This window comes from Callorhinus ursinus, unplaced genomic scaffold, assembly GCF_003265705.2.
Source record: "Callorhinus ursinus isolate GAN/ISIS: 27379988/994484 unplaced genomic scaffold, GSC_fseal_2.0 scaffold24, whole genome shotgun sequence".
Taxonomy (NCBI): Eukaryota; Metazoa; Chordata; class Mammalia; order Carnivora; family Otariidae; genus Callorhinus; species Callorhinus ursinus.
In genome coordinates this window covers 110,913-133,045 of record NW_027397086.1, presented here as the reverse complement: position 1 = coordinate 133,045, position 22,133 = coordinate 110,913, and the positions used below count along the sequence as shown (strand labels likewise).

General features: G+C 57.4%; 1 protein-coding gene and 1 long non-coding RNA gene across 3 annotated transcripts in view; both read left to right on the top strand.

Annotated features, from left to right (window-relative positions):
* Positions 1 to 22,133, top strand: part of LOC141374941 (uncharacterized) — a 35,574-nt gene that overhangs the window by 4,254 nt on the left and 9,187 nt on the right. The window lies entirely within an intron of this gene.
* Positions 134 to 12,036, top strand: GFI1B (growth factor independent 1B transcriptional repressor). Of its 2 annotated transcripts, none has more exons than XM_025888410.2 (7): positions 134 to 806; positions 7,333 to 7,452; positions 7,864 to 8,001; positions 8,440 to 8,702; positions 9,276 to 9,413; positions 10,415 to 10,679; positions 11,219 to 12,036. In XM_025888410.2, the coding sequence occupies exons 2-7, from the start codon at positions 7,353 to 7,355 to the stop codon at positions 11,395 to 11,397; spliced, it is 1,083 nt and encodes a 360-aa protein (XP_025744195.1). In that variant the 5' UTR covers positions 134 to 806; positions 7,333 to 7,352; the 3' UTR covers positions 11,398 to 12,036. The 2 variants fall into 2 exon arrangements, with proteins under 2 accessions (XP_025744195.1, XP_025744198.1); XM_025888413.2 differs by having other exon boundaries at positions 136 to 806; positions 10,514 to 10,679.

Genomic DNA, 22,133 nt, shown 5'->3' with positions numbered 1-22,133 from the left:
GCCAAGCGGGATGTGATGTCCGAGCCTGGCTGTGCCTGTGACCGACCATGGGCCTCCCCCGTCTCCTCCGCGGCCGCTAGATGGCGGCACATGCAGGGTCTGGGACAGACCCGGAATGCACCTGCCGCGGGGCTGAGCGGGCTGAGCGGCTCACTGACGCTGGGAAGCACCTGGGCTTCTCCTTCACCTCTTCTGGGGTCAAGGCTGGGGAAGCGTGAATTCGGCTTTTCTGCAAGGACAAGAGGGACCTCTCTAAGAGCGGTCTGCCGTGGCTTTGGAGCAGAGTGCTCCTGGCTCGGGTTGGAGGGGGAGAGACAGACACAGAGGAAGGAAGGAAAGACGAAAGAGTTTATGCAAAATCAAGTATATAAGTGTTTTAACTTTAAGTTTAAAAACGGAATGATTTAGCCATCCTTTCCTCTTCCAGGAGGCGTTAGTTAGAATGTCCCGGGGCAGAGCGCGGCTCCCCGGGTGGAGGGCTGGCAAGAGCCCGAAGTCGGAGCCGGGGAAGCTTTGATAAGCAAATGCAGCCCCGCGCTCGGGCGCTCTCTATTGGCTGTTCCTTCACCGCCAGATTTTGACACAAATAATCAGATTGAAAATCAAGGAGGGGAACAGAAGAGGGGGAAAAAAAAAACCAGAGAGAGTGAGAGGGAGAGAGGGAGAGAGAGAGAGAGAGAGAAAGAAGAAGTATCTATTTGAGCAGAGAGTCCGAGGTTGACAGAGTGGAGCCGATCCCCAGAGGCTGGGAGGTTCCCACCAAGACCAAGACTGCATCCAGGACCAGACGGCAGAGCTAGGGACAGGTGAGTGCTGTCATTCCGGCCTCTTCTTTTTCAATTTGCATATCTGACTTAGATTGTTTCCAGGCAGGTCACCCAGGCCCTTTGGCAGTTACAGGAAGAATTAGGTGGACTGGGGTATCTCTTCCACAGGATGCAGCTTTCAGCCCTTGAACCCAGCAGACAGGCGGTGGTGGGAGGCAGAGCCCTATAGGAGTTCCGCCCTCTGCCAACTGTGCATAAACGGCCTTTCCAAAACCCGGCTGGGTCTGACGGTGATCACCTGTGTGCGCGAGGTCATACCCGCAACCCCAGCTCTCCCAGGGACCTGGGCAGAATGTGGGGCAACACTCATTCAGGCACCTGGCTTAGTGTGGCCCTGTCCCCTCTTCACCCTGAGCTTCCCTTGTCTATAAAATTAGAGTGAAATTGAGAGGACTCCGAGGGAAGTTCTACCCCCAGCATCCCACACTCCCCGGTGCCCTTCACCCAAGTTCCTGGGGCACTTTGAGAGTGAGTGCCCTCCCATCCAGAGCCCCGTTGAGGGGAGAAGGGAAAGTGCCTTGTCCACCACCCCCAGCCCCCGGCCTCCAGGAACAAGAGGGCTGCAGAAGGGCAGGTGGTTTCTCAGTCTTTTCTACCTAATTTGGGAAAAAAAGACCAAGTTTAGAGTCTGGGCATCTGGTGCCGGCTCTAAAGTAAGGCTTGTTAAGAGGGGAGTCTATAGAATAGCTGTGGATATTTGCTTGTATACATTTTTCTGTGGGGAAGGTCTGCAGCTTTCATGAGTTTCCTGGAGGGGGCAAATTAATTTGCAGGCTCTGAACGTGGATCTGACAGCAGCTAGCTAAGATGCACCTGCCCGTGGAGGCTCACACCTCCTGAATAGTTATCAGTAGGCAATGAATGGGTAGAAGGTTTCAGTCTTAGTGAGGTGGCGAGTCTCTTGTCCTCAGAGGTGGTGCACAAGGGACTCTTTTATTTTATTTATTTATTTTTTAAGATTTTATTTATTTGACAGAAAGCAAGACACAGCGAGAGAGTGAACACAAGCAGGGGGAGTGGGAGAGGGAGAAGCGAAGCAGCCTTCCCGCTGAGCAGGGAGCCCGATGCGGGGCTCCACCCCAGGACCCTGGGATCATGACCTGAGCCGAAGGCAGATGCTTAAGGACCGAGCCACCCAGGCGCCCCACAAGGGACTCTTTTAATAAGGAGATGTGTCAGGTGTCTTCCAAATCAGGATGGGGGGGTCAGAATGCTGGTTTCCCTGCAGAAGGTGCCTGGGGAGCATCAGAAAGCCGTATCTGCCTTGGGTTTGATGGATGGAGTTACTCAAAACGAGTGCAGAACATTTTCTCGAGGCTTTCAGGAGGGCAGGTGAGGTTGGGGTCCTTTTGGAGAGCACAAGGACTCTCGAAGATTCTGGGACCTGTCGCCCCTGGGAAAATAGCCTGACCATATATGATTTCGTCCCTTTTCAGAAACAACAAAAAAACCTTACCCCCTCCTTAAATTAGAGGGAGGTTTTTGTTGTTGTTGTTGTTCATTTGCTTTCAGGAATTCAAACCAACGGGAGCTGCTCCAATTCAGAAATGTCCAGGAAATGTTTTGTTCACTCATTTTTGTTTTTATTGTGGTAAAATACACATGACTGGAAAGTGACCATTTTAATCATTTTTAAGTTTACAGTTCTGTACCATTAAACGCATTCATAATGTTGGGCAACCGTCACCACCGTCCACCTCCAGAACTTTCTTCATCTTCTCAAACTGAAACTCTGTCCCCATTAAACATGAACTCCCCTCCCTTTCCCGTCCTCCGGCCCTTGGCTCTCACCACTGTCCTTTCTGTCTCTATGAATCCGACTTCTCGAGGGACCTCATATAAGTGGGGAGTCCTACAGCATTCATCATTTTGTGACTGGCTTATTTCCCTTACATGGGGTCCTCAAGATTCATCCATGTTGTAGCCTGTGTCAGCACATCCTTCCTTTTTCAGGCTAAATAATGTTCCATTGTATGGATACGCCACGTTTTGTTTCTCCATCATCTGCTGATGGACACTCGGGTTGCGTACATCTTTTGGTTATCGTGAATCATGCTGCTGTGAATTTGGGTGTACAAATATGTCTGAGTCCTTGCTTTCAATTCTTTTGGGTATAAACTCAGAAGTTGATTCACTCACGTGTGACATTGCAGTCTCTGAACTTAGGAAGAGCATTTGAGAATTGCTTGCAAGTTTCAAATAAAAATAACGACCCCTTTCTGCCGGGGCCCCTAACATGAAACAGGCCCATTTCCCTTAACTGCTACATGGAAAGGGTTTTTTTTTCGTTGTTGTTGTTTGTTTGTTGTTTGAGTCACGTCTTTAAACATAAAGGAAGTCCAAAGGGTCCTCTGTCACTGACTCTGAGAAACAACAGTCTTACCCAACCCTCCCAAAAAGGGAACCCGAGTGATGAGGTTCTTAGTCAAGACAGGTCAGTCCTTCGGTGAAGGTCAACAAACTGTGCATGGGATTTTAGAGCAAAAGGGAAGTTTAGAAATCTCTTAGTCCAACGGTCCCTTTTGAGAGATAGGAAAACCAAGCCCTAGGTTGGAGGCCGACGTGGTCAAGCTCAAGGTCACAAAATCAGACTCAGCCCCACGGGAGGTCCGTGGCGCCCCGTTATGTGGAAGTCACCAGGCTGTGGCTTCGAGTCCACCTGGACGTAGAGGTGCGGGGCCGAGATTCTGACTCGGGGTCAGAGCACCCTCTATCGGGATGGAGGGTTTGGAAGAGATGTTAACAGAAAGTCTCTTTCCGGAGGTCGATACCATCAAGGCCTCTGTTTCATGAAGAAATCTTAGGGTTCTTTCACAATCTCTGCTCTGAGCTCTTTCTCAGAACGGTCCGTGTGAATCAAAACGGTGTGGTTGTTAATTAACTACAGTATAGGTGATTGGTTCCTGTTTTTTTTGTTTTTTTTTTTTAACTCTGCTAACAGGGGCCAAAAGGAAGTTCTCCTGGTGTGTTTGGCCCCCACGGGGAGCTTGAAGGCTTAAAGCCATGGGGTTGGCTGTGCCATTCTACCGGGCTTGGTGGACAGAACATTCTAGAGAGGGAGAGGGAGGGAAACCGGGGGCTCTGAAGGGGATCCCTAGAGTGGGCCCTGAGAGTCGCTTTCCTCCAGCCAGGGACCCCGGAAGCCGGGACTATGTTGTCCTGACTCCTAACCAGTTGACCTCTATGGTGTCCTCAGGCTCTGAGCCCAAGGGAACAACAGAGCTTCCTGGAGGAGGTCTTTCTCTCCGACCTCTCCCCGCAAAACTCTCCAGGAACCCATGTGGAACTTCTGGGTTCTAGAAAAGACAGAATTCAAAGGAATTTGATTTTCCCATCATCTTGCCCCACCAACCAGCCTTCTCTCCCTGCTCCAGGCAGGTTGTCTTCATGGGTGGCTGGAAAGACCACAGGTGCTGATGGGCAGAGCCCTGGGCCAGGAGTCAGGTCCCAGCAAGACAGGAACACAAGGCCTGGACGAGCCACTTTCCTCCCTCAGCCTCAGTTCACCCTGTGAGCCCGGAAGACAATGCCCCCATGGGTGTCAGTTTTCATGGCGTAACGCACACCAGGGAGCTCTAGACACCTTCCTTAGCCTGTCTGCGCACTTGCCTCCGCCCCGAGTGCCCACCGCGTGTCTGACAGTTGAGAGTATAGAGGCGGGGGCGGGGCGGGGCGGGGGGCGGCGGGCAGCCTGGGATCTGCCTGGGATCATGAGCCAGTCTCCAAGCCTCGTTCCTCCTCTGTGAAATGGGGCAGTAGCCCCTCAGCTCCCAGGTCCAAACTCACGGAGCTAAGGCTACGCAGATTCTGGCTGCAAGAAGTATCTCCTGGCATTCCAGCAGTTTCATGCCGACCTTTGGTTCTCGTTGGCTTACTACTAAAACACTATGTAAAAAATAATAGATCATCTTTTGATAGAGAGACCGTGGCCCTTGGAGGCTCCCCCAGAACAAAAGGCAAAAGCACGCAGCCCCCGCCTCTCCTGTAGGGGGTGTGTGTGGGGGGTCTCCTCTGGCTCTGCCCAGGGTCTGGCCTCCCCAGGGGACTCCTGGACCCAAGAGTTAGAAGGGGGAAGGGGGAGTGGTGAGAGGGGCCCCGGGGGAGGGGAGGAGGCAGAGGAAGACTGCCCCGGGCAGATAAGGCCACGGCAGGCTTCCCGACAAGCCTGGGGGAGACAGCAGGCCAGGCAAGCCTTGGGAGGGCAAAATCTGACAGCTGGACTGGACCCCAGAGCCTTCAAGTCCCACCTCTTCATTTCAGATCCCAGAGGGGAAGGGCCTGGAGCATGTCCCTGCTCCTGGTCCCGGGCTCATCCCTGTCCTCGGAGCGCACCTGCTCTGGGCAGGGTACTGGAGATGCGGCCAGACAGGACAGGGCGTGGGCTGTGCCAGCCTTCCTGAAGCTTCTCCTCCCGCGGGCTGTGAGGCCACCACCTGCTCAGTGCTCCTGCAGCCCCAGCGCTACGCCGAGCACTTTGCACACTTGTTTGTAATAGAGGTCCTTTCTGCCCAACAATGGCAGGAAGGTGGCTTGTGATGCCCGTTTAGCAGATCTGGACACTGAGGCCTATGGTGAGGAGGGCAGGCCCTAGGATTGCCCAGGGTGGAGTGGCCTCACCAGACTCCTGATGCCCTGGGGGCTCTGGTGAGGGGCAGGCAGGCCTGGGCACAGCTGGGGGCCTCTGCCTGGCTTGGGGTCACCCTGGGGGAAGGGGTGACTCCCTGGGCCTGCTCCAAAGGCAGGGCTCCAAGCTGCCCTCTCTAATCTCCCTCCGCACAGCCGCTCCTCGCCTTGGCCTTATCACCCAGCCCTGGCTCTTGTTGGAGCAGCTGTAATCCCTTTCCCGCGCTTGGCCCTATCATCCCTGCAGCCCTGCATGGCCGCTGGCCTGCGGAAGGGGGCTCCGGCTCTGAGGCCTGGGAATGGGACCCACAGAGGAGCCACCAGCAATGCCACTGACGAAGTATTTCCTGAACTCCTGCCTGGGCCTGGCCTGGGGTGGTAGAGAGGAGAGAGGACCACTCAGATGTTCTCTGTCTCCCAGGAGCCCTCGGGGGAGCCTCACGGGCTGAGCACAAGGAGCCTCGAGGGGCAGGAGATGCTCTTCTCATGCGAAGCCAGGGGTGTCAAGGTGTTCAGGCTGGTCTGGCTCTACCACGCCACCAACGCCCGCCCAGGACCAAGGGCATGTCCTTTTCCTGACTTGGTCCTCCGTGTCTTCCCCCACCCCCTGACTGGTGGGTTCGGTACCATGCAGCTGAGCTGGGCTGCCCACTGCTTAGTTCTTACAGTTGGTGGACATTGGCCTCTTCCTCCATGTGCACAAAATGCCCTCCGTCTTCCCAGTGGGGTGGCATGGGGGAGTCCTCTCGGGCCTTGAGCCCCACACGCAACTCCAATCCCCCACAGCCCCACTCAGAGAGAGAGAGAGAAGGCTCCTCCCTCTCTGGGCACCAGACTCTGGGCTGAGGCCACGGACGAGGGGCAGCCCTGCTCTGGGTGCCTCAATGCCGCAGTAATGTGGCTTTCAATCGAGGTGCCCCCTTTGTTGCAACCCGCCTCCCCTGCCCCCCCCCGCCTCCCCCCCGTAAGCACTAAGCACATAAGATGCACTCGCCGGCACTACCTGCCTGGGTGCTGCACCTTACAGAAAAGGGAGTAGGCCCAGAGAGGTTAAGCATCTGCCCCAAAGTGCACAGCGGGTGAGCTGGAATTCTAACCCGTGAGCATCTGACTCCAAAACCTGAGCTCAGACCACCCCTTCCGTGGCCTCTGGATGCAGATCCCCCAGGGGCGCAAATGCACCTTTCTGGATGCCGGGGCCACAGTGTCATATTTGAAGCCACCCCTGTCCTTCCTTCTCTGCTCCCAGTGTGATTCAGGGCATGTGGGCAGGAGCAGACTGACCCTGGGGATTTTGTAGAAGGTGGGTGTATTAGTTTCCTAGCAAGGGAGTAGCGGAGGGAGGTTAGGATTTGTAGCCACTGTAGCCAACTACCAGAAACCAGGTGGCTTAAAACAACACAAAATTTATTCGTTCAAGGTTCTGGAGTCTAGAGATCCCAAATCAAAGTGTCTGCAAGGCCAGTTCCTTCTGGAGGCTCTGAGGGAGTTTGTCGCGTGCCTCTCTCCTGGCTTCTGGTGGAGAGAGCGATCCTCGGTGCTCCTCGGCTTGTGGGCGCGTCCCTCCCATCTCTGCTCCCGCCTCCAGATGGTGTTCTCCCTGTGTGTCTGTGTCTGTGTGCCCAAAGTTCCCTCTTCTTATAAGAACCCTGGACATACTGGGCTTAGGGTCCACCCTAACTCAGTATGACCTCATCTTAGGGTGGTAAAATCTGCAAAGACCCTATTTCCTCAGAAGATCCCATTCACAGGTAGACATGAACTTCTGGGGGACACCATTCGACTCAGGACAGTGGGTTCTGATATCAGGAGGAGGCTCTAAAATACAGAGACTGCTGTCTTCTTGCCCCTTCCTAACTGTTCTCCCCCTCTCCCCTTGCAGGTGTGGGGTGCACATTTACCATGCCACGCTCCTTCCTGGTGAAGAGCAAGAAGGCTCATACCTACCACCAGCCCCGCATCCAGGAAGATGACCCGATCTGGCCTCCTGCCCTCAGCCCCCGTGAGTCAGAGAGCCCCCTGCGGCACCCACCCAGGGCTCCCTGCCCCCTGTGTTGGGGATGCAGCAGCATCCCTTCTGCGAGCAGAAGCTCAGTAAATGTTGGTTGAACGAACGAATGAATGCGCCCGTCTCTTCTGACCCGTTGGGATGGTGGGAGCATCGGGATCGGAGCTGGTCCCTAGCAGCCGACATGTGGGTCCTAACCAGACTCAGGAAAGATCTAGGGCTGAGGCTGGGTGCTCAGAAAACTAACACCGGTCCAGGAGTTCTCCTCGGGGGCGTTGCTTTCGGCCTCCATCCTGGGCAGGGCCCGTGCGTGCGAGCGGCTGGGGATGGCAGCAAGTGCGTCTCTGGGTCCCCATCCTCCTAGGGGCTGTAGCTGGCGTCTCTGATGGTCTTGTCTCCCCACAGGGGCCAGAGACCAGGTCCTGAGCAATGATCCCGTCCTCAACACCCTGTTCCCAAACCAGTGCCTGACCTGGACTGACCTCAAACGGGAGCCAGAGCTGGAGCTGGATCAGAGCCTGAGCAGGACGGCCTTGGTGCCAGGTACCCAGGCCGGGGCCACTGGCCATTCCCCGTCAGCCAGTGCAAGTGGAATGGAGGGAGGATGGGCTCATGGAAGCAGGGATCCTTGGAGTTATGGAGTCAGGCAAGATCGACAAGGCCATCCGGATACAATCTGGGCTCTCCAGCTTCTGCCTGGACCCCTCTAGGACGGGGAGCTCACTCCCAGATGAGAGCTTCTGTGTGGCAGGTCAGAAGAAGTGGTGGGCAGGCCAATGCAGTGGGTGAGGTGGGCACTCTGCAGGTGCCGGGGACCTGAAAAGCCGAGAAGCCACGGTGAAGACCCAGACCCTCTCCCACAGTAATACTTTGGGCTATGCACCACAATCCTCAGCATGAGGTCATCAGGTGGAGAGTGGTGGGGAGCAGTGCCCTAGTTATCAATGAATCACCACCTTACGCGTGTCGTACTCTCCACAGAGGGCCCTGCTGTAATGCCCCGATCCCAGGACAGGGAGTCCGACTCACCCCCGTTCTACAAGCCCAGCTTCTCCTGGGATGCCCTGGCCTCGTCCTACGGCCACAGCTACCGGCAGGCCCCCTCCACCATGCAGTCTGCCTTCCTCGAGCGCTCCGTCAGCCTGTACGGCAGCCCTCTTGTGCCCAGCACTGAGCCGCCCCTGGACTTCAGCCTCCGCTGCTCCCCGGGCATGGACACGTACCACTGCATCAAGTGCAACAAGGTGGGCAACTTGGGTATGGGTGGGCTCGCGGGCCCTGCTCTGCGTCCCCTCTCCAGTTCCCTGGCAGCTGGGTGCTCCCTGTGCTGTGAATCTTGAGTCCTTTGGTGGGGTCGAGGGTTCAGCATGCTCGTCCTCACCATGAGGACGAGGACCATGAGCCCTGGCTGTGTGCTAGCCCTGTGCGAAGCACTTGACATGCTTGAGCCCTGGGAAGCGGACAAAAAGCTCAGTGAGGTTGAGTCACTGGCCCAAGAGCGCACAGCAAGTAGACATCAGTACCAGCATTCAAACGTGGCTCTGGCAAACTCCTGGCTCTTAACCCCTAGGCTATTCAGCCTCTAGCTAGGGCCAGGAGGGGCCTTTTACATGCTCCCACAGCCCCCACTTTCTAGACAGGAAGCCAAGCCACAGAGAGGGAAAGGGACCTTCCCAGGACACACAGCACTCCGGTGCTTCTCCTGCTTTATGGCTGTCTGTGCCTGGGCATGGAGGGGGTGGGGCTGGCTTTGGGACCCAGGCCCACCTCCTTCTCCACAGCCCCCAGTGGCCTCACGCTCTGCCCCCTGCCCCCAGGTGTTCTCTACCCCACACGGGCTCGAAGTGCATGTCCGCCGCTCCCACAGCGGGACCCGGCCCTTTGCCTGTGACGTCTGTGGCAAAACCTTCGGCCACGCCGTGAGCCTGGAGCAGCACACACACGTCCACTCCCAGGTGGGCAGCTGGCCAAGACCAGGACCCCCCCCCCTTCCCATTCCTGCTCTGTGCCTCCCGCAGGAAGCCTAGAGCTAGGGCTGGGTCTCTCACCCTGCCTCTGAAGGTGACACAGATCAAGGGTCCTTTACCCCCTCATCTGGGTCCCCCAAATGCTCTTTTTAAAATACATATATGCTATATATATTTAATATATGGTTTAATTTGTTCTTGATAATGAATAATTATGCTTTAGTGCTAGCTTCCGTTATAGTTTTACCAACACACTCCCTGATGGACCAGATCAGCTTCACGTGCTGTTGGGAGAGGCTCCTGGCCCGGTGGGATTTCGGGGGCAGAGAGATGTCTCTGAGGCTCAGAAATGATCCTGCCGTCTGTGTGTTCAGGAGAGGTGTCCTCAGCTTCGAGGCCCCCGACTTTTAGAATCTTGGGGTCAGGCTTAAACGTTCATCTTGTCCCACTTAAGCCCTTCTTGAATCTTCCATTCCAGGGAAAGTACCGGAAATGACCCGAGTTGCTAACACAGGAGTCGATAAAAGCTCAGGCTGGAGAGGCAGGATACAGTCATGAGCGCTTCCAACTGTGAACGCACACCACGTGCTAGTAGTTGCCCGCTCCGCTCTCTACACTTTGAGCTCATTACTGCTGTTCTCATGTACAGATGAGGAAACTGGGTCTCTAGAGGTTAAACGACTTGTCTAAGGTCACGCGGCTTCTAAGGGGCAGAAGCCAGAGTCGTGCCCCCATAATACAGACTCTTAACCAAAGCACTGCGAAGCCCATGACCATGCCCCAGATCAGTCGATCTATCAGTCAGTCAACAAACGTGTGTTGAGGCTTATTTTGCATGGGATACTGTTAGGATTACAGGGGAAAACCCACAGGAGGCCTCTCCGGCCCCATGTCTCAGCCCCCCTTGGGATGCAGAAATGGGGGTCTCTTGGTCCTGCTCCTCCAGGACCCGTTCTCGAGGTCCCCCCAACGAGTGTCCTGTTCCTCAGGGGATCCCGGCAGGGCCCGGTCCTGCGCCCAGCGTGGCAGTCCCGGGTCTCGAGGCCCCGCCCGCGCCTGACCCCCCTGGGCCTCGTTTCGTCCGGCAGGAGCGCAGCTTCGAGTGCCGGATGTGCGGCAAAGCCTTCAAGCGCTCGTCCACCCTGTCCACGCACCTGCTCATCCACTCGGACACGAGGCCCTACCCCTGCCAGTTCTGCGGCAAGCGTTTCCACCAGAAGTCGGACATGAAGAAGCACACGTACATCCACACAGGTGAGGCGCCCGCCCCTCGTCTGGCGCCGGGGTTCCCCGGCCACGCCCGCACGGGCCCAAGCAGAGCCGCTCCCCGCCCCCCTCCCTCCCATTGGTAAAAGGTCTCTGCCTCGGACGGGAGAGGCGGGGGTGGGGTGGGGGGGGTTAAGTCACAAAGCGAGAGGCGCTCACCTCCACACAGAGGGCTGGACGCTCTGCTACTTAAGTACACGTTTAATGCGTAGAAAAAAACGCCGGGAAGGGAACGGCCAAAGTGCGATCTCTGGGTCCAAGTGAGACTTGCAGGTGGATTCTCCATTCATTCATTCCTCCAATCGTTCACTGCTTGGCTGTTAACTGAGGGCCCGGACCCAGTCCCCGTCCGACCAGGGTGCAAGCCCGAGGGCGTTGTTTTCCCCTCTCCCTTTTGTAGTTCTTTTCTAAAGCACATGTGGGCTGGCCGCGAGATAACACATAGCAGAGTTTGGCGAACAAATGCAGGGCAGCGGGGCGGCGGGCCTGGCGCCGACAGCCCTGACTCGCTCCTTGCTGCCCCGCAGGTGAGAAACCCCACAAGTGCCAGGTGTGCGGGAAGGCCTTCAGCCAGAGCTCCAACCTCATCACGCACAGCCGGAAGCACACCGGCTTCAAGCCCTTCAGCTGCGAGCTGTGCACCAAGGGTTTCCAGCGCAAGGTCGACCTGCGGCGGCACCGCGAGAGCCAGCACAATCTCAAGTGAGGCTGCACCTGCCCTGGGCTCCCGGCCAGCCCGCCGTGAGGTCCCGTGACCCAGAGGGAGGCCAGCCTCCTGCGCCCAGATCCCCGGTCTCCTGGAGTCAGGGCTGGGCAGGAATCTTTCAGCTTGTTTTGAGACTCAACAGAATTGCTGTGTGACCTCGAGCAAGTTGCTTTCCGTCTCTGGACCAAGATTTTCCTGCTGCAAAATATGAGAACTGGGCTGGGTGTTTTCTGAGCTAAGTTGTTTTAGAGGTCTAAGAGCTTGGGCACCTTCCCTCTCATGGAGCCCAGAAAGCCAGCATAGCCCTCCCCACTCCCCCCAAGGGGATGCCAAGAATAGCCCATCACTGGAATCCACAGAGAAATCCTCCCCCTCTGCCTGTTGCCCACCGTGCTGGGATCTGGTTTTTAGTGGGTCTCCTTCTGACTGCCATGGATGTCCGGAGCTGCCTCTTGTCCCAGTAGGAGGCCTAATACCCCTCTGCTTTGGCCAGATGTGCTGGCTGCCCCCCACTTCTGGCTGGCACTCAGCCGGCCGCGGGGCTTCCGGGCTGGAGAAACAAGCAGTCACTGCTAACAAGAGCCCGTTCCTCTCAACTGCTGTAAATAAAAATAAAGACACAGATTTATTTACATTTAACCAGTGTTCATTGAGTGTGTCCTGGGTGCAAGTTAGGCTTTGGGAAGGGATGGTAGGGAGCTTCGAAAGGCAGAGAAAGCCGGGGCGCCAGGCTGGCTCAGTCGGTAGAGCACGCGACTCTTGATCTCAGGGTCGTACCTTCGAGCCCCATGTTGGGTGTAGAAATTACTAAAAAAAAAATTTAAAACTTAAAAAAAAAGAGAGAGAGGAAGCTCTGGACTGGCTGACAGATGGGTTGGGAGATGTGGCCTCAGACCAAACTGGTAAGCGCAGGAACAGAAGCAAAAGAGCCCGTAGCGGCAAGGTGATGGGGAAGGCGAGGCTCCTGCAGTTGGGGGCTGTATCAGTCTCCGCCGGCTGCTAACCAATTACCGTACGGTTAGTGGCTTAAAACAATACAGTTTATCCTCGTATAGTTCTGGAGGTCAGAAACCCAAAATGAGTCTCACGGAGCCAAGCTCAAGGTGTTAGCAGGGCTGCATCCGTTCAGGGTAGAGGCCGTGGCCGCCCTCAGCCTGTGGCCGCTTCATCCATCTCAAAAGCAGGTGGCTCTGACCTCCGCTTCCATCACGCGCTCCGTTCTTCTGCCTGACCTTCTCTCCTTCCTCTTGGAAGGACCCTGGGATCACATGGGGCTCATCTGGATGATCCAGGGTAATCTTCCCATCTCAAATTTCTTGATGTAATCACCATGGTGTGCTGAATAACGGCCCCCAAGGATGACATCCGAGTCCTAATCCCTAGAGCCTTATATGGCCAAAGGGACTTTGCAGATAGGACTCACTTAAGCTTGGTGCCACCGTTTGCTAGCTGTAGGACATGACAGAGCTCCCTCGTCTCTGGAAGGATTCCCTGAGACCATGCGTGCAGAGCAGTGAGCAGGGCTTAGCACCCGCTAAGTGCTGCCAGGGCGCGAGTAGCCCTTTTTGAAGTCCTGCCCATCCTATGAGGTCTGCTCAAATGCTGCCTCATCCATGAAGCCTCCCTTGGTCATTCCAACCGGAAGCTCTCCCACCTCTGAAGGCTGAGCTTCTTGAGCTCCCCACTTACACCTCAGGACCCACTGAACCTGCTATGGCAGTTATATGTGGGTAACTTTCTCCTCTGCCAGAAGGTAGTCTCCAGTGCCCTCAGCATCAAGCCCACACCTGGCCCACCCAGTGGACACTTCTGAACGAATCTCTTCCAGGTACCAAGCAAGGCCCGGGGTTTCCGCACATTGACTCGAACCAGCACAACCCTCTGCAAAGGAGGTGTCATTATCCCATTTTACAGAGGGGTTAGTGGAGGCTCAGAAAGGTTGGCCAACTTGCCCAAGATCACACAGTGGGCAAGTGCAGAGCTGGGATTCGAATCTGATTCCAAGGCAAGAGGGTCTTCAAGTCTCTGTTTACTTCCTCCCAGTGACACCGGCAGATGCTCCCCCCCACACTGCTCCTTTGCTGTGAACCTGTGGGTTCTGAGGCCTTCTGGGGCATGGCAACCCCCCAACTCCCAGGCTCTGGGTCTGGCCAGCCAGGACTCCTATTACGCTTCATTCCAGTGGCTCTTTCTGTTTACTTCAGCCAGAGTGCCCTGTCAGGCTTGTGGAAGCAGGGGTAGGGGGTTGAGATTTGCATAGAGGGAGGGTGGTCTGGCCTCCTCTGCAGGCTCCCCATTTGTGGGGGTTCCCAGCAGAGCCATGGAGACCACCTGCTCCCTCCTCTCCTCATGTCCATGGACACAGTGGAGGCCAGAGATGGGGAGCCATACACTGGGGCCAGGCCTGGAATGGGTGTTCCATTGCTCCATGTCAGGGGTAAGGGAGGGTGCTGGGCGCGCGCGCGCGCACACACACACACACACACACACACACACGGATGGGGAACTGCTTTGCATGCTCTTTGTTTGCTAAACAAAACCACACCAATATTAGGATTTTGGCCACTTCTGCAGCAGGGCGGGGTGGGGAAGAGAAGCTGAGCTAGACAATGTACCTTTCTTCATCTGCTCAGGCTCCAGCGATCAGCGCCTCCACTGATAGCCCACATGCTGTGTGGGTTGGGGGGGGCACTGCAGCCTCGGAGCCCTGGAGGCCAGAACCCCATTTGCACATTGCTGAGACAGGAGGCCAGGGTGTGGGCAGGCAAATCCTGCTCCCCGGGGAAGACTCAGCCCCGTATGGTTCCTGTGGCCCCAGAAGACAGTCATTGGGGGATTGCAAGCTGCTCTGCATGTGCCCTGAGCCTGGAGTAATGCCACTTGCCCTTTCCCAGCCCCGAACCCTCCCAGGGCTGCAGGAAGCCCAGGGCTGTCACAGGAAGGACGGGCGTCACAGGCAGGGCTGCATTCCCTGGAGAAGGCTCGTAGCTAAGCCAGCACTTTGCAGGCCATGAGCATCCTGTCCAAGTTCTGTCTCCTTCAGCACCGGCATCGGGGCGGGCTCAGCAGGTGCAGTGGGGCACGCCCCCCCCCCCCACCGTCTGTGATTGCAGAGAGGCTCCGCGGTCCCATCCTCCACCTGCCATTCCCCTGCTGCTGCCTACCTGCTCTGAAGTTCCTGCTGAGTCGCCAGAAAACACTGTCGAGCCCAGTGAAGACCTCCCATGGCTTCCCTTTGCCTCATAAGGGGACAGAAGTCCAGAGAGGGGAGGCCATGGCCCAAGTCACACTGCCTGTTAGCAACAGTGTCCCTCAGAAGCCAGGCTCCTGGCCTTCCCCCCAGGGCTGTGGGATCGATGGCACAACTCTAGGGGACTCTGTTTACATAGAATCCAGGGCACGTGGTGGCCTCCGAAGACTGCTGCACTGGCCCGGGTGCTGAGGGCTGGGTGGCTGTCCCTGGGGACACGGGAGACTTCAGGATGTTCTCAGCAACTCCACCTAGAGTAGCAGCTTACTCAACAGTAAATAACAAAGTTAACAATATTAAAATAACACTTTAATATTACAACAAACCAGCCACGCTAGGGAACGGAATGCAACATCTGAATTAATGTTCAGATAAAATGTCCTGTTAGTGGTGGCAGCTTCAGGCCACATCCACCCCGGGACGTGGCCACATCCCACACGGCAGTCAGGCCCTGCCAGCCCTGGGACCAGGGCCCCTGAGGGACAAAGTGGGAGATGCCCAGCGGAACCCTCCATGGAAATAACTGATAAGGATGGAAATGTGTTTCCCAGGGTCAGCCCAGGCTTCTGTGTGTGGCTGAGTTGGCCCCAGCCTGTCCCCGCCTGTCCCCACCCAGAATGAAGTGCAGTGGCCTGGAAGGAACAGAGGGACTGAGTTGAGGAGGCAGGGCCTGGTGCCGGGGCAGGGGAGGAAGTGGTATTATCTAGAATAGGACTTATTCTGAACGTTCCCTAGAAACCAAATGTACCTCCCTCTATCCCCTCAAGAATGAAACCCCAGCCCTTCACCATGACCTAGCCTTCACTGCCCTAGATGGGCTCCCACTCGGTGTGGGGACACACTACCCCAGAGGGAAGGAGCAAGATGAATAAAGGGGTGGGGGTGGGGGTGGGCAGGGAATCAAGGAGACATGACCAGAGAATGATGAAGATCTGGGCTGGCCAGAGGTGTATGAAGCCAACTGGCCACCCACAGTGGGGCAGAGCCGGGTGCCAGCCCCAGACCGCATAAGGGACCCAAGACCCACGAGAATCTTCTAAAGGCACCCGAGCCCTTGACTGATCTGGAGACCAGGCGAGGAGCCCAAGAGACATATCAGCTGAGCTTTTAGAAAGAGGATCCGGTGGGTGGGTGGTGTGGCCCGGGGAGCGCTGCAGTGGGGAGCCTGAGCTCCTCCCCAGCTCCCTGCCCAGGCTGGTCAGGGAGTGGAGGGCTCCCCAAGAAGGAGGGGAAGACACACAGAAGAACGGCAAGGTCATTCTGAGCCGCTTTCCCGGAATTCTAAACAAGCAGCAAAGTCTTCCTCTCAAAAGGCCTTTAGAGAATTCTGGATGCCTCACACATGCATCTTTGCCCATAGTGTTCCCTCTGCCAGGAGCACCCTCTTCCCTCCCGGGAGCCCTCTCTCCACCTTAAACCCAGCTCAAGTGCATGAAAGTTGTCAGCCACGTGTGCTCAGCCCATGACCCTCCACTTCACTCCCAGGAGTTTCTGTTAAAGAAATAGTCACGGATGGGCACACAGATCAGCTACAAGAGCATCTTCTGGAGCCCACTGGCAATGGGGGGAAAAAAAAATCAGAACCACCTAAACTCCCGCGAGAGGAGATGGGAGCGAGGGTGCATCCAGACAACGGACTTCACACAGCCATCGAAAGGGGCCTGTGTGCCTTGCAAGGACTGACCTGAGGGACCTGGGGTCTGCCCAGAGCCCGATGCCTGTTTCAGCAGAGCAGGCTGGTTCCCTAACAGCGCAGCACACCTTCGTAGATCCTTAAAGGAACAAATCTGAAGAGAATCCACCAAACCAATGACCACAGCTGCCTCTGCGGGCTGGGAAGGGCAGCTGGGCTGCTCCCTCCATGGTCGTCTCTAAAGGAGACTTGGATTTGTGTGTGTGTGTGTGTGTGTGTGTGTGTGTGTTTATATTTTTTAACTGAAAAAATTGAAGAGAAAATAGATTTTGCAGAATAAATGTGTCAACATAGGAAGCTGTTCATGATATCTTAAGTGAAAGAGTGGTTTAAAAATCAGTATACACCACCTGATTCCATGTTGTTCCTTGCACACACGGAAGGAAGTTTGCAAGGATAAGGGGCAGCGTATCGACACCGGCTGTTGCTGAATAAAGGAGTTGTGCATATTTCTTCCCCCTGTTTTTCAGTGTGTATGTTTTATTTTTCTGTAGTGGGCACGCATGATAACATTATCACCGGCATTAAAAAAAGGCTCCTTCTGCTCAAACATCATTTCCCTGCTTTGAGGTTTGCCTTTCCGCCCCGCCCCCCAGCCGCGGGCCCAGGGCTCCCTTAGATGTCTGTGCAGCACCACGGGGCGGTTCCTTTCTCCTGACGAGTGCCAGAGGGCTTGCCCCTGCCCACCTCCCAAGCCTGTGAGCCACCTCCCAGTGGGCACTGGGTCCAATTCTTTGTGTCTTAACACTCAGCTTGGGGCCCAGCACCTAGCAGGGGTCCAGTTAAGGCTAGGATGGTCAGTCAACCCCCTCAGGGCCCCTGGATCCTCTGTGACAGGTGGGGTGGGACCCTGTCTGGGGAGCAATGGGGGCAGACCCCAGATATGCAGCTCTTCCTCCTGGCCTTGGCGGAGGGCTGTCCCCTCCCACCCACCTCCCTGGTGTCCAGCTTCGAGTGGGCCCCAGCCGAGATCCAGGCAGGACCCGGGGTTCCCATGCAGGGGGAGCAGCTGCAGAAAGGCAGGAGGAGGGAAATCTGAGGCAGGGGCATGTACTGAGCGGCCGTGCTCAGGTTTAACCTGATAACTTTATCAAACAGTGCCGGCTGCCAACCGTCAGCATGGAGCAGGCCAGTGGGCTTGGGCAGGAGGACACTCCCGGCCGATAGCGCCTTCCAAGTGTTATCAAGGGCCTGACGGCCCAGAGAGCAGGAGAAGGAGAGCGGGACCGAGAGAGAGAGAGACTTGCAACCACTTCACCCCAACGACAAAGAGCCAGGGAGGAAGAGGCCCCTGGGGTTCCTTGGGGGGCTCTCGACTTCCCAGCCACGCCAGCAAATGCAGCTAGGAATTAGCCCCATGTGGGCGCAGACTGGACACCCCACTTCTCCCTGGTCACAGAGTGGTGCTGATGCTGCCTAGCTCTTCTGCAAGGCCTAAAGAAAAAGTGCCCTTTTCTGGAAGGTTCTTCACCCCCGAACATATGAGGGAGCAGGAGGGCACTTTCCACCATTTCTTTCCCGGTTCCCACTTGCGGCCTCGGGGTGAGAGTCAGGCTTGGGCCAGCCCTCCGAACACCCACCCTGGCACTGGTCACCCTCCTGGAGTCAAATACCTCATCATCCGTGCCTCGCGAAAGGAAACTGAGTCTCAGCGAGTGTAGACGAGGGGCAGGAGAGATGAGAGGCTGAGCAACCACCCTTAGGTCGGGAGGGGCGGCAGGACAAGCTCCTGCCCTGTAAGGAGAAGCCACTCCTGACGGGTGCTGCTCCCAGGCCACAGCTCAGGGCACAGATGGCCTGACTTCGGCTGCGAAACCACCCACTGGGGGTCAAGCGGACCCCAAGGTCTGCGGGGCTGTACTGGCGGGTGAGGGGGGCATCGCAGTAGATCTTTAAAATTCCCTTTTCTAGAAAGACTTCTTCTCGGTTTTCCATGATGTGGGGGTTTTTTGGCAGGAGGTGGCGGAGGAGCGGGGGAGAAGGATGATTTGTTTAAAGAGGGAGAGGAGAGAGGGCAAGAGCTCCTGGTGGCCAGGAGTAGCCCGCAGGGGCCCCAGCTCTGCCCAGCCTGGGGCACCAGCGGAGGGCCAGGCCTGCCCATATTTGCAGAGTGGGTGGCCAGGCTCCCTAGGTCCCCTATAACAGCCCAGACCCATTACCTTCCAAGAGGCACACAGACAGGTGCCTGCCACCTGCCAGGCGCCATCTAGGCCAGCGGGGGATCCGACACCACGCCTGCCCTCCTGGCGCTCAGTGGGGACACCAAGGAGAGACGGCACAGGGAGTAGGGGAGACGTGGAGATCTCTGGTTCCATGGGTGGCCAGGGCGGGCCTCACTGAGAGGGGCTAGCTGTTCCCTCCAGTAAGAGAGAGGTGGGGATGCCACTTCAGGGAGCTGCCCTCTGGGCCTTGTTTCTCTCGTCTATAAAATGACACCTGTGGTCTTTGGGAGTCTCTGGACCCAGAGTCCCAGATTTCCTTTCTTCAACCCCCACACCTGCAGCAGCTCCCCGCTGCTTTAGAAGGAATAAGGGGCTCGAGGGGTGGGGGTGGCAGCTGGTGGCTTGCCCGTCCGCGGGCCCATGGGGCGCGTGGCTGCCGGCGAGGGTCCGCACAGGGGGCGCCTGACACATTTTTTCGGCTTAGACCTCTGCTCAGCACTCCTGACAATAAACTAATATCTAATATTGCGTGAGCCATGGGGAGCACTTCACATAAATGGACTCTGTGCAGGAGGCACCATCTCCCCCGTGTTCCTGGGAAAGACACGGGGGCAGGGGGTGAAATGACTTGCAGGTCCCCAGGCAGTCACTGGGGCCAGCCCCTGTGCACAAGTCCGTGTAGCTCCTGTCCTGGCCGATGGCTCCGGCCTCGGAGCACAGGCCCGGGGCTGGCTCCCGGGGCCCAGGAGTCCGCCCACTGTCGTGGGGTGGACTGACCTGGGATCCTCTCGTGGGCTGTCCCTGCAGACGGCTGGAGCCACAGACACCAGAATGAAGCTCGGAGCTATTTCTGCAAATGGTGACTTGGGACTTCCTCCCAGATCTCTTAAAAATAAAGGGGTTATCGTGGCCCTCAGGCTCCTTCCTCCACACGAGGAACCCTGACATGATTTCTGGGGAAGGCCTGAGCCCCCAGGCCTCCCTCAGCCCAGCGAGGACTTATCTCTGAGCTCAGATGGGCAGCAGGAAGGGAGTGAAGCGACCACCGCGGGCAGCTCTTCCTGCCCCAGAAGCCCCTTTTGGGAGCAGCAGGGGATGTGGCCACTGACTCAGGGGCGTCAATCACCCCTCTGCCCCGGCCTGCGGTTGCCCACCAGACTCTGGGGGAATCAGAAATCAGGGAGCAGAGAGCATTCTGGGGAAGCTCCAGCACATCCAGCCTGGCCCCTGCTCCAGGGGCTCCCACTACCTACATCCAGTAGGACCCCTGTCTTGGTCTATGGCCCATCTCCAATGCTGGTGGGACATCTGTCTCCTCTAGACACCCGAAGGTCAGACCACCCTGCCCGAAGAGTGAGGGGCACGGAGGGAAGGCCCGGGCTGGGACTACCTCTCCCTGTACCTGGGTCAGCTCTGCAGCAGAGAGGGGGCCAGGGGCCTGCCCACACCCTCTGGTGATCGCCAGTCTCAGACTTTTAGTCCCGACAGAGGGCAACTCTTGGGGTTCTGAGGAGAGAACCCCAATCTCCATTCCACAAGCATTTGCTGGGTGTCCACTCTGGGCCCTGGTGGGGTAAGAGCTAGGAGAAGGGGCACCTAGGGGACTGTAGGAGGCTGAGGGGCTACCAAGCCCAGCCCCCAGGGCCAGAGAAGTCTTCTTGGAGGAAGCAGACATCTGAAAGACAAAAAGAGTTTGATGCATCAAAGGTGGGGGAGGGCTGCCCCAAGCCAAGGAACCAGTGGGGCAAAGGCCCTGGGGAGACGAAGACCTCGGATCAGCCCCTAGTTCCACTCCCCCCCTGCTGGGGATCTGGGGGCTAGCCAGTGCCCCTCTCGGGCCGCAAGAGCCCAGTGTGTAAACCTCAGGTGCCTTAGAAGGTCCCGGGAGCCATCCTGTGGGGGCTTAGGGCCCAGCCACTTCTGCCCTGCCTCACTGTTGGCTCTCATGGTCCACTGCTGGGTCTCAGGGTCCCCCAGCCAGTCCCCCGTGGCTCACAGCGCGCCCACCTGCGGCCCAGTCCTCCTCTGGCCTCCTTTGGGAGGGAGATTGGGGCTTTCAGAGCTGAACGTCCCCAAGGCAGCTCTTCAGGAGCCAACAGTCTTAGCTGGAAACCGTCACAGCTCGGGGCTTCCTCCAGGCCAGCCCCCCAGCGCCCCCCAGCGCCCCCCAGCCCGGCCTCAGACTTATCACTGCCCTCCAGCTGCCTCGCCCCTAGCCTCCTCCAACCACCTCCCCGGGATGATTCAGCAAATCTTCCCTCCCTGGGGTGGGGGGTAAACAAGGGTGAAAAAATCAGAATGTCAGATTACAAAGCCCCAACCGTAGGGCAGGCCCCTGGCAGGGAGATAAGGGTCCCCACTCCCCACCCTCAAAGCCCCCCTCTGACAGATAAACCTTCTGAAGCAGGGAGGGGGGGGCCTGCTGCAGGTGTGGGGCGTGGAGGTCTGGCCCCGAGGAAGTCTGGCTGAGAGAGACAGGCCGTTGGGTGGCCCTGCCTGGGCTGAGGACCTGGGGCCCCGGCCACGCTGCAAACGGCTGGACAGAGAGGAAGCACCAGTAGCCGAGGGTGGTGCTGCTGGCCCGCCCCCCCCCCCCCCCCCCCCCCTAAAAAGCAAAAAGAGAGGGGGGGGGCTTTCACAGAAAGTTCACCTGGAGGGTACCCACCAATGCCCATCACCCCCAGTGCCCCCGGCCAGGGTGGCCTGCAAACCATGCCGCAGGCTGGGCCCTGCTGTGTGGAGGAGGTGAAGGCACCAGGCCTCGTGGGAGCCCGGAGAGGCTGGCGTGCCACTGACGGGCCCCTGAGCCTCCCCCAGGGAGGACAGGGTTAGGCCAAAGTTGACGCGGCCACATCAGCTCTGGAGACATCTTCAGAGGCAATCCTGACTCTCCAGGCTGGAGATGGGCCAGACCTGGGCTGCCCTAGGGCCCCGACTCCATCTCCCGAGACCTCTGGACATGGGGAGGAGGCTGGGCTTGTGAGGCCGCCCGGCTTCCTCCGCCAGTGTAGACGGCCAGCCGCCCGGCCGGACGATGGGCTTGCAGTTCGGCCTTACGCTGGGCTCTGTCTCCCGAGGCAAGTCCTTTCTCTGCCCTGGGCCCATTGCTTGTCTGTAAAATGAGAACGGTAATAAAACTCGCTGGTACAGGGCGCCTGGGTGGCTCAGTTGGTTGGGCGACTGCCTTCGGCTCGGGTCATGATCCCGGAGTCCCGGGATCGAGTCCCGCATCCGGCTCCCTGCTGAACAGGGAGTCTGCTTCTCCCTCTGACCCTCCCCCCCCTCATGTACTCTCGCTATCTCATTCTCTCTCTTAAATAAATGAATAAATAAATAAAATATTTAAAAAAAAAAAAACTCGCTGGTACAGCTGCCCGGGAGACTCAGTGGGCGCAAGTCCAGCACAGGTGGCCCCAGACAGCCTCCGGTCTCTGTGTCCGAGGCTGGGGGTGGTGGGGGGGCGGTCAGCATCTGGTTGGAACGGGAGTGACTTGGGGACAAGGGCTCACGCAGTGCGTGGCACACAGGGCCAAGGGTCCAGCTGGCTCTCCTGCTTTATCTGGGGAAGCTCGCAGAGGTCATTCATCAGGGGACGGTGAGGCTGGCTAGCGGGGAGTCGGTGACTCAGAGA

Coding starts and splice junctions, on each gene's coding strand:
- GFI1B (XM_025888410.2), top strand. CDS start 7,353: ATGCCACGCTCCTTCCTGGTGAAGAGCAAGAAGGCTCATACCTACCAC. Junction 8,002..8,439: donor CAGGACGGCCTTGGTGCCAG/GTACCCAGGCCG, acceptor TACTCTCCACAG/AGGGCCCTGCTGTAATGCCC. Junction 8,703..9,275: donor ACTGCATCAAGTGCAACAAG/GTGGGCAACTTG, acceptor CCCTGCCCCCAG/GTGTTCTCTACCCCACACGG.